Source organism: Pelodiscus sinensis, chromosome 3 (genome assembly GCF_052426305.1).
Source record: "Pelodiscus sinensis isolate ZL-2025 chromosome 3, ASM5242630v1, whole genome shotgun sequence".
Lineage (NCBI taxonomy): Eukaryota > Metazoa > Chordata > Testudines > Trionychidae > Pelodiscus > Pelodiscus sinensis.
This window is the reverse complement of record NC_143054.1, coordinates 79608678-79620722: the sequence shown is the minus strand read 5'-3', so window position 1 is coordinate 79620722 and position 12045 is coordinate 79608678. Positions and strand designations below refer to the sequence as shown.

Sequence of the window (12045 nt, the reverse complement as noted above, 5' to 3'; positions counted from 1 at the left end):
GGCACCCCCTGGAGTAGCGCCACTATAGCGGAGCATAAGTACCTCTGCTGGCGCCCCCCCTCCTCAGTTCCTTCTTGCCGGACACTCCGACAAAGGGGAGGTGGGGAGGGAATCGAATGGACATGAGCAACACATCTCAAAGAACAACAGTTACAGGTAAGTAATCATTCTTTACTTCTTTGAGTGGTTGCTCATGTCCAATCGAATCAGGTGACTTCCAAGCTAACCCCACTTCACGGATGAGAGGTCGGAGCACCCAGAAAGAGAAGTCCACAAAAGTTGAACAACCCAAACATATTTATTCAAGTAACAGAACACACAGAACTGTTGAAAAAAAGTGCAAAGTGGTACAGAGAAACAAACACATTTACAACACGGAGCTGAGGACCGCAGAGCCCAACCCTGCGTCCTCCCTGGCCTGCTGTGTCAGCGCATAGTGCGCCGTAAAGATATGCACTGACAACCACGTGGCTGCCCTGCAGATTTCAGCAATTGGAACCTGCACCCCAAAGGCTACAGAGGACGCCTGCACCCTGGTGGAATGTGCTGTAACCCGGGGCAGGACCTTCCCGGACAAGACATAACACTCCGATACACCCTGCGACCCAATTGGACAACCTCTGGGTCGAGATGGGGAGCCCTTTCATTCTGTCCGCGAAAGCAACGAACAGTTGTGTGGACTTATGAAAGGGTTTCGTTCTATCGACATAGAAGGCTAACGCCCGCCTAGAATCTATGGAGTGGAGCACTTGCTCCCTAGGAGAGGCATGGGGCTTTGGAAAGAAAACCGGGAGGTAAATTTCTTGGGAGAGATGGAACGGTGAGAAAAGCTGGGTGAGGACGGAGCCTCGCATTATTCTCCCAGAACACTTGGTAGGGTGGGTTTACAATTAGTGCCCTTAGCTTGGAGACCCTGCGAGACGACGTAATGGCTACAATGAATGCAACCTTCATAGAGAGGTGTTTCAAAGAGCATGTGGCCAGCGGCTCAAAGGGGGGCGACACAAGTCTAGACAACACGAGGTTAAGGTCCCAAGTGGGGAGAGGGGGTCTAACCGAGGGGTACAACTTGCCACTGATGGTATACCTATGGCATCCAGGAAGGCCAATGCGGCTGAGGCGGCCAAGTCTGTTGCATATGCAAACAATCACGTCGGTGCCGGGAACGGGATCTATGCTATGACGACGCCCTCGAGGACCCCGATCTGAAAGAACCCACATCCGAATCTGAAGAATAATCAGACTCGGGCCAGGGTGGCACCGATGACGAGTACTCCGTTACCATCGGGGGGGCTAACCTGGCCATGGGTTCCGGCTTGCCCGCGTGTGTGCGGTGAGGTCGTACCAGTGCCAGTACCGGAAAGACAGGTTTCGGGCCCGACTGTGGCGCTGACACAGTGCACGTGGACTGTGGTGCCGAGGTTGGTGCCAGTTGCGGGCGCGGAATTGCAGAGTCCAACTGCCCCAGAGATGGTGCTCCTACCAGTGCCACCCTGGGCTCCATGGTGGGTAGTACTGATAGCGCCGGAGCTGTGGTGGCTGCCCTAGAAGGGATCGGCATCGTCGGCAATGGTGGTACCGGCATGGCCCAAGGGGCTGAAGCCGGTACTAGAATCGGTGTCGAAACTTGCAGCGGTGCCGAAGACTGTACCGGCACCCCGGGCAAGAGGCCCGGTGCCGGTACTGCTGTCGGTACCACATGGCCTGAGTAATACGGCACCGGCGCAGCTAAGAGCGGCTCCAGGAGAGGTCCCAGCACCAAGGGAGGTTGAGTCCAGCCAAGCGCCGGGTGAGGCCTGGCAACCTGTGCCGAGTCAGGCAATGACATAGAGGCAAGTGGTACTTGTCCCACAGGGTACAGTCCCGCTGCATACGTGACTGGTGCCGGCCAATCCAACCAGTGCAGAGGAGAAACTGGTGCCAACATGGCTCCCGGTGTAGAAGACCTCGACCTCTCCGCCTCAACAGATGATGGAGGGGAGGTAGTGAGACTAATCAAGTTCTGCGCCACCTCAAAAGTCTACGGCGTCGAGGGACGATGCGAGGGTATCTGACAGACTGGATGGTCGACCGGCTCGCTTCCGCTGCACAGCAGCACTTGGAGACATCTGCACCGGCGAGGCGTAGCAGCAGTGTAGGCCCAACCTGGAGTTCCGGCTCGGAGACCTACCCCGCGAAGCCTTTAGTTTTTTCTGTGCTGGGGAGTGAGAACGGTGCAGAGCCCTCGGTACCGAAGTCTGCGCATGGGATGGGGCGTAGGTATGGACCAATCTACACGGGAGGTCCATTTCCTGGACACCACGATACAAATAAGTGACGGTCATATCAATACCACCCTATACAGAAAACCTACCGACCGCTATACTTACCTGCATGCCTCCAGTTTCCATCCCGGACACACCACACGATCCATTGTTTACAGCCAAGCACTGAGGTACAACCGCATATGCTCCAACCCCTCAGACAGAGACCTACACCTACAAGACCTTCAACAAGCATTCTGTAAACTGCGATACCCACACGAGGAAGTGAGGAGACAGATTGACAGAGCCAGACGTGTACCCAGAAGCCTCCTGCTACGGGACAAACCCAAGAAAGAAACCAACAGAACACCACTGGCCATCACCTATAGTCCCCAGCTAAAACCTCTCCAACGCATCATTAGTGATCTTCAGCCCATCCTGGACAATGATCCCTCGCTCTCACAGGCCTTGGGAGGTAGGCCGGTCCTTGCCCACAGACAACCCGCCAACCTGAAGCATATTCTCACCAGCAACTACACACCGCACCATAATAACTCGAACTCAGGAACCAATCCTTGCAACAAACCTCGGTGCCAACTCTGCCCACATATATACACCAGCAACACCATCACAGGACCTAACCAGATCAGCCATACTGTCACTGGTACATTCTCCTGCACATCCACCAACGTAATATATGCCATCATGTGCCAACAATGCCCCACTGCTATATACATCGGCCAAACAGGACAGTCCCTACGTCAAAGAATCAATGGACACAAATCTGATATTAGGAATGGCAACATACAAAAACCTGTAGGGGAACACTTCAATCTTCCTGGACACACAATTGCAGATCTAAAAGTAGCCATCCTGCAGCAAAAAAACTTCAGGACCAGACTTCAAAGAGAAACTGCTGAGCTACAGTTCATCTTTAAGTTTGACACAATCAACTCTGGATTAAACAAAGACTGTGAATGGCTTGCTAACTACAAAAGCAGCTTCTATTCTCTTGGAATTCACACCTCCAGATCAGCTGCTAGAAGTGGGCCTCATCCTCCTTGATTGGATCCACCTGGTCATCTCCAGCCTGATCCTGGCCTGCATATTTATTCCTGCCTCTGGAAATTTCCACTACATGCATCTGACGAAGTGGGTCTTTGCCCACGAAAGCTTATGCTCCTACACTTCAGTTAGTCTATAAGGTGCCACAGGACTCCTCGTCGCTTTTGCAGATTCAGACTAACACGGCTACCCCTCTGATACCAAACACTTTAAGCAGCTATCTTGAGGGTCTCTTAGGCATGAAGGTGGCACATGCTGTGCAAGCCTTGCGGCCCTGGCATTCCTCACCCCCGAAGGGGGGAAGGAAACAAAGAACTCGCTAGCTAACTAATTAAAACTATTTACAACTATTTACAAACATTACACTAAGAGAAACGGGAACCATTAAGTATTCTAAGAGAGACACACACTCCAACAACCATCACGGGTGGTAAGAAGGAACTGAGGATGGGGAGCGCTGGCAGGGGTACTTATGCTCCGCTATAGCGGCGCCACTCCACGGAGCGCCCTGCCGGCACTACTGGTACCGCTAAAGAAAACGCTCCAGAGACACGGTGCATGCGGTGCGCACACCTGATTCGAATGGACATGAGCAACCACTCGAAGAAGAACTCTTTGATGCTCTGTCTTCACTAAGGGGAAAAACGTATGTTCTCAATTTGAGGTAAAATCCTAGTAAAGATAAGGCAGATTGGCTTGTGTGAAAACTGAACTCTCAACCTGCTCACTTGTGTCAAAAATACAAACCACCCAGTCTTCACTAGGATTTTACTTAGAGTTAGCTAAGATGAGTTACGAGCATATCTTTATTTCCTAGTAAAGACGAGGCCCAAAGGGCTCCTCATACATTCTACAAGATACTTTTTTGGGCTATGTCTACACTGCAGTGTAAACTCCGAATTAGAGGAACTTGAGTTTGAAGTCCCTTGGTTTGTGTTTACTGGAATTAGGGTTTGATGATATACATTCATTTGTAATCTCAGGTTAGGAATTGTTTAATCCTGGATCCTAACCCGGGATACAGCATCTACACTGCATTATATAAGACCAATTCCAAAGATCCATATCCCAGACTTTCTAGTGCCCTCCCAAAACGTAGCTGCTCTAGCCCTTGGCTCATGGTGCAATGTAGGAAAACTTGACTGTCTAATAAACTTGACTGTCCAAAGGACAAAAAGTTGGCTGTGGGACAGTGGGAAGCTTTTGGCAGACTCTCAGAGCACAAGTCCAGTAAGCAGTGTTCCCTCTAATTTTTCCCACACATGTACAGAATGAATACATCACTCCCATATTGGTGCACGTAACAAAATTCATCCTTTAAAGTCAACTGAGGAGCTATTACAGGGCATCCTCATTTTAAGTCACCCCAGTGTACATCCATTCCGCACTAAAGTCGATGACGTTTGTAGGAACTGATGTGTTGTAAGGCCTCCCATTCCTCCATTCCCTGCTCCTAAGTCGTGCAAAAACGAAACCCACACAATTTGCGCAAATGGAAGTCAGCTGGGGGGGGGGAGGGGGGGATTCTCCGCTTTAAATTGTTTTGCTATAAATCCAAGTTTTTTGGAACATATCTTGGATTTATAGCAAGATCGGCCTGTGTTGACTTTCATGGGTGCAAGATCAGACTTCAAGAAATTGGGGAGGTTTTGAGGATTAAAACAGTGTTGCACACATACCTGAATATCCTAACAATATTGGTACATATATCTTTATCATTCAAACGCTGCTCCAGCACCACCCAGAGCTCTGAAACTGCACTGCAACACAGGAGCTGGCATCTTGAACGAGGTAAGTCAATTAAGTTTCGCAAAGTAGCTGTCAGCTGTAGAGAGAACATTTAAAATTAATAAATTATACAGTTGTCTATTATGAATTCCATGTGCTTTTGAAAATTTAATGAGTTCAGATGTCACCTAAACCATTTTAAGAATTGGCACACTGATAAAAAAAGACTTCTACAAACACTATAGAGTAAGATCAGGGATTAGGAATTGTATGACATGTAACTAAGTAGTATCAAAATACATATTGTATCAAAGGCAGCAGCATGGGGAAGGGGCAGGCTGGAGCTGGTGTACATGAGTAGTTGGCTTTTAAATTAGGGAGTAGTCTCCCCCCAGCATGTAAACGTGTAACAGCTGAAAATGTATTATATTTGTTTAACATTATAAATGCATTTTAACATCCTTATGTTCAGGGCTCGCTAAACCACGGTGAGCCCCGCTCGCCAGCCGCACTGTCCGGCGATCTGCGCATGCGCAGATCATTCTGCGCATGCGCAGATCGCCCGAACCCAGCTCCTCTGGGTTGCAATCTACTCACCCAATAATACAAATTGTATTATTTGTGGAGCCCTGCTTATGTTGAACCATTCCCAACTGCTGTCCAAGTGCTCCATGTAAGGCTTCATGAACCAAGGCATTAACGGGTAAGCTGGGTCACCTAGGATTACTATGACCATTTCCACATCCCCACTGTAATTTTCTGGTCTGAAAAGAAAATCCCAACATGCAGATTTCTGTACAGTCCACTGCTTCTGAAGATGCACGTACCATGCACCTTTCCGTACCACCCTACATTTATGTCTGTGAAATGTCCATAGTGATCCACAAGTTCCTAAAGCACCATAGAGAAGCAACCTTTCTGACTGACGTACTCTGAGAGAAGGGTAGCACTATAATGGGAAGGTGTGCGCCATCGATTGCGTCACCAGGGTTTGGAAAGTCCATTTTAGCAAATGGACCAGCCACTATGGTCAACCACATTTCCCAGAGTCACAATTCTGTACAACAAAATGTGATTTACTTCCCTTCATACTCGCGTAAATGCTGCCCTGACAACAGACCTCTCCAAACTGCTACCATTCAGTTGCAAATATATCAGGAGTCATCAGTTTCCACAAAGCAATCACAATACGCTTCTCTATTGAGAAAGCATTTTGGTGTTCTGGCACCACAGTTCAGGGGCCAGCTCAGCACACAACCCTAGGAAGGTTGCTTTACACATAGGAAAGTTCTGTAGCCACTGCTCTTCATCCACACCTGCATGACAATGTGATACCACCACTCAGTGCTGGTTTCCCTAACCCAAAAGCAACCGTCTACTCTACACAACTGTTCTGGGACAGCCAAATGCAATGCCACTTATCTGCCGTCTCTGTCATCTGCATCCGAGTCTTCTTCCTCTGATACTAAGTGAATACGTAGCTCTGCTGCAATGCATGATGTACTAATCACATTCAACACAGCATGGGAGAGAAGTCTGGATCTAAGATTTCTCACATCATATGCTGGAGTGTACAGCAAAGATGGTCATTCAAATGGCATGAAAGTAAGCCAGAAGTCCCGGGAAGCAAATAGGTGGCTGATGGGACATTTTTCTCATTCCCAAAAACCTAGCACTACATTACACATTCACACAGTGCCTAGCTACTGAAGCAGACACCAGGTATTGTGGGATGCAGACCCACATTGCTTTGCTGTTTCTGTCCATAGGGGAGCTAACAATGTGGCCATAATACGTTGACACGAGGATAGAAGCGTGAACATGATTTGGTGACATTCCTTTTGGAAACTTATGAATGTTGACAGTACTTTTGTCACCAAATCTTTCCAGTGCAGATAAAAGGAGGGTACACCAAATAGTGCTGTGTATCAGTGGTCATTTATTTTTCACACTGGAGGATTCTCAGCAGCAGAACTTCCACTGGAGCAATGAGACTGCACTGCCCCACACTTGAGCTAGTACCCCACACAAGTATTTTCCCATTACAAACAACAGACACCTAAATGTTTAACCGAAGCTCTCTCCATTTTAAATCAAGTCCTTAGCATTAGTATCTTGTGGTATTTTTTACATTATTTAATAATCAACATTCTTGATGCCATTTTATCATGATTTTTACAATCTCTTGGCCAAATCTTGCTTGCTTCATGACTTGTACATACAGGAATAATTTCATACCTCAATAAAATGCAGCCAATTTGAATAAAAAGAACCAACCACTTAAGAAATACACATTAAAACTATGACAGATTAGGAAAGGAAGCAGGATTTTAAGTAAGCAATCACTCTGACTGTAATTTAGCCTCAGTGTATATGCTTTTCCTTGGAAGTGCCCCTTGTAAAGTACAAAACTTGTCATCTTTGGCTTAAAAATGAGAAAACCGAGAAAAACAGTCCAAGGATGTACTGTGAGAAATAACAATATTCCTGCTAAAACAAGACTACAAACAATTTTAAGCTTGAAAAAGTTGCCCACTTGATTCATATGTAGAATATTTATCACCTATTTATTAGACATAGAATTTATGATGTATTGTGGAAATCCACGTCTCAATTTTCTAGAGATAATTTGACTAAGAACAAATTCATATAGCCCCCACTCAATGCATAATTATACTGTGGCAGCAATTGCATGTGCCAGTTTTAGCAGCAAATTAAGATGAATTGGTGAACAGTAAAATTTAAAAACCTTAATCCCTTTGATAGAAAGATTAAAGAATTAATATGTAAGACGGGACACAATCTGCATCCAAACGAATAAAAGCCAAACAGAGATTGTGTCTTCAGTTTATGAAGCCAAAGTATTTTCAGGAGATACAAATCTATTTTGAAGAGCTTAGATTATAAAATACTACACACAGTTTCTAGCAATGAAAATGGAGTGAAATGATGACTGAATATTTTAAGGACCTTTAATTGTTTCTCCTCCGAGATAAGAGTATTAAATTGATGGGGTCATATAGGCAACCCTGCATAATTGTTTATTTGAATATAAATATATTGACAATTTCAAATTCAGACCATTTATACTAAAGAAAATACAAGAAGAAATCCTTGGATTTTCCTTATTCCAAAATGAGCATTTAAAGTTGAATATATTCTAAAGAGGCACAAAAACTATTTAACATGATTTCAATCAGGAAATCTTTAGACATATAATACATTCTCATTTAATGGAACGGTCTGTTCAGCCATTATTAAGTATACTAGCCAATTAGCCCGTCATAAGATGGGATATTCAGGTTCTTCCTCCACGTCAGTCTTCTCTCCTGAGCCTCTTGCTCTGTCTCTCTCTCCTCCTCCTGCTGCTGCCTCCCCCCCCCCCCTTTCTCTCAGCTCTCCTTCGCCTCCTGCCTCTCTCTCTCTCTCTCTGTCTCTCCTCCACCTCCTACCTCTCACTCGGGGACTGCGGAGCCCCAACGGCCATTTGGGCTCCGCACTCCCCATGCTGCATGAGGAGCATGGAGCCCAAACAGTCTCTTGTTCCCCCACAGCGGCCCGGCTGAGCAGCGCAGAAGTCAGCCGAGCACCACGGCGGGAGGCGAAGGGGGGCGGGGTGGTGATGTACACGGCCAGGCCCCGCCCCCCTGCCCCTCCCGCCGTGGCGCTCAGCTGACTTCTGCGCTGCTCCACCAGGCTGCCACGGGGGAGCAAGCGGCACAAGCGACCGTTTGGGTCCCGCACTTCCTGCCCAGAGGGAACAGCCAGCATTTCAGGAAACAGCACCGCCCAGAAGGAACAGCCAGCATTTCAGGCAACAGCGCCACTCAGAGGGAACAGCCAGCATTTCAGCATTACAGACACTCAGACATTGGGCTACTATATATATGATATTTATGGAAAAATGGAGAACACCACCACCCAGGATAAGCAATTGTCTGAGAACATTCTACCTACTGTATTGTTTTAAACAACCACTGTATTGGCATATCAAATCAAACATATTTATTAAATTTCATCGGGTGTAACACTTATGTGAATATTCAGTTTTACTTTGCTTTTTTTGTTGACCACTTGCTAGTTGTCTTGGAAACTTGTAGTCCTTCCTTGATGTAGTTCACTCCTAGATGAACAACTTTTCCTAAAATATTGCACCAAGACAGAGTTGTTAGAGAATATTTCTCTCTTTCTGAAGACTTGTACAATACACTGAAATTAATCGGTGATAAGCATTTGTTTGTTATGTGTTATAATCTAGAAGGTAGGTAAAGCCCATGCGGTTTCTGTGGTTTGTTCTGCCTTGTCTCATCTATGAAGTATAACTAGAATTCAGCAGATGTTATCCTAGATTGGTCCTGTGTTTGTGTGTTGGTGTTTTGTTTTTTAATACAACCTTTACATTAAACTGTTATAGCACTTTATTTGGTGGCATGTTAGAGGACTGTGCACAGAAGCCATTCAGTGTGAATTCTGCCCCCAGAGTTTTAATTCACACTTAATTGGCTCAATATATTATTGTTTTATTTCACTTAATTGGTTCAGTACTGCATTTAGTTTTAAATGTCGCAGTTTATGAAAGAGTACTTAATTTAGAACCTGCGGGTCTGAGTTCTGTCACCATTAATTGCTTGGTATCAATGGGTTTTCAAAAATATGGGATAAAAGCTGATGGATCCCATAACTAAAATTGTCTATAAAAAGATATAACCCTCTTACTCCAACAAGTGGAAGCATTTACATCTAGAAAAATAAACCAAGCTATTCCCTATGAAATCTATTAAAATATATTACAAAGAGTTGAAGATTCTAAATTAAATGCCTCCGTCTAGAACGGGCTATCCAGATAGGTATCACAGGTAATACAAGAATTGCTATAAATATTTCAAAAGGATATCATGATTTATGCGGGAGTGCATACAATTTGGTTCTACAAATCATTAGAATGTAGTTTCTGCTTGACACCTCCTCCAGCCTGCCAAGTGAGATAAAGCTGATCAGCTGCAGATTTCCAATACTGACAAACTCATACTGAAACATACACTATGAATTTATGAAGGAAAAAAGCAAGAACTTCTGTAAATACTGTTCATCCAAGAACCTTGGGAATATTTACAAATTGTAATCAGGAAAACCTCCCAATAGCTAGATGAGGCAAAGAGTAGCATATCTATTTTATATATGGATAATCTATGAATTAGGTTTAAAATAATATGGCTTGACTCACCTTATATACCACTTATGAATATTTTGCAATGGTAAAGCTACTTTTAATTTTTTCCTTGGAAATGTATTTTTTTGCTATTAGTATTAAATACATTATTTCCTTACATCACTGTTTTTGATGCATTAAAATATGCGATTAATTCATTCTAACTCAGAATCAGACCTCAGTCATCATTGAAAAATCAAAGACAAGGAAGGCCACAGAATTGCTGATGAGTTGGCCAAGAAACTTGTGTAAGATTTTTAGTGATCTTTGATCACAGTCTGGATAAATAAACATTTAAAGAACAGTGAAGAGTTTCAAATATCTTTAAGAAGCAAATCAAGAGATATGATAAGCACCTTTGCATTTCTGAAAATATCCACAGCACAGTGTAAAATGTGAATAGTTTATATTAAACTTACTACTATCTGAATAAATTTCACACACTTGGTAGAGGCAACAAAAGCAGTTATCTTATTGTCCCTATGTCCTAACTAAAACAAGGAATTAGAAAATAACATTAGAAATGTGGAAAACTTGTTCCGAAATATAAGATAAATAGTAGGACTATAATAATTTTAGAGGAATAACATTTTGAATAATATTTCCACTTCAATTGACTACTACTGTACCAGTATAGTTAGGCAGTGCTAAACTCTGTTATTGTTACTGAGGTAAATCCACTTAACTGTTTTTCTCCACTGTACGGGTACGTCTACACTGCACACTATTTCAAAATAACTAGCATTATTCTGAAATAACTTAGTCTCCATCTACACAGCAGGCAGTTATTTCAAAATAGTGTCGAAATACTGTTGAGCTAGAGGACTTTTTACGCAGACTCCTGTAACCCTCACTGTATGAAGAGTAAGGGAGGTTGGAAGAAGAGTGCTCTATTTTGAAATAAGACGCTTACAATTTCGAAATAAGCTACACAATTGACACAGTTCAATTTGCAGAGCTTATTTCAAGTTAAGCCCTGCTGTGTAGACGCACCCTAAATGTGAGCAGATAGTTTGCAAATAGTAAGTCTGATCTGAATAGGTGTTTATAACAACAATTTGTCCAGATGCCAATGTTGTTTTTTTCTCCAAATAAAATGTCAAATAATTTTAGAAACAGCCAATCCAGTGTTAATCCATGTTGTGGTTTTAAACTTTGTTAGATCTGTAGCCATCGTGAAAACATCAGAAGTTGTATAGGCCACAGTACAGTTGTTGACTTTTAACAGTATCCTGTAGCACATTCACAATTAACTTTTTGGCATCAAAACTAAGAAGTTCTCTAAATTCAGCACAAAGCAAAATGCATTAGTGAAAAGTAATGGGGACTTCAGACCTACTGGTGCCAAGAGGTAAAATGAATTTGTACATTGTTTTTACCATTAGACGTTCTTTGATTTTTTTTTCTTGTTAAGATTCCATCAGTATGCACTTTCTATATCTATACAACATACAAACATTGTTCCTGCGCCATTCTTGTAATTCTGGTTCTAAAAAACAGGTTTTGTAGTTAAACTTCTGTCCCTCTCTGCTCAACACAAATATTCAAATCTCAGATACCTTATGCAGATTGTTGGCAGATTTAGCACTAACACCAGAAAAGTTTGTGCTCTCTTGATAATCATACTGTTTTCAAAGAAAGGGTAAACTGGATTTTTGAGTACTCAAAAAGTGTGTGGGTAGAAAAACAAATTCAGGCTCATTCTACCTCTTTCCCTTCCCTATTCAAAAAAAGTCAGTTCAAGTCAGTGGACGGTTCTGGGAACTGGTACACTGGTACATCATTCTTCCTCATCTTTTC

The 12045-nt window shown here is 43.7% G+C and overlaps 1 protein-coding gene across 8 annotated transcripts in view; it reads right to left on the bottom strand.

The window, feature by feature from the left end:
- Positions 1 to 12045, bottom strand: part of ARMC2 (armadillo repeat containing 2) — a 110161-nt gene that overhangs the window by 35958 nt on the left and 62158 nt on the right. For all 8 annotated transcript variants that reach the window (XM_025184720.3, XM_075923085.2, XM_075923086.2 and 5 more), the window contains one exon: positions 4988 to 5133. In XM_025184720.3, the coding sequence (XP_025040505.2) occupies positions 4988 to 5133 (146 nt within the window). The remainder of the gene's footprint in view (positions 1 to 4987; positions 5134 to 12045) is intronic.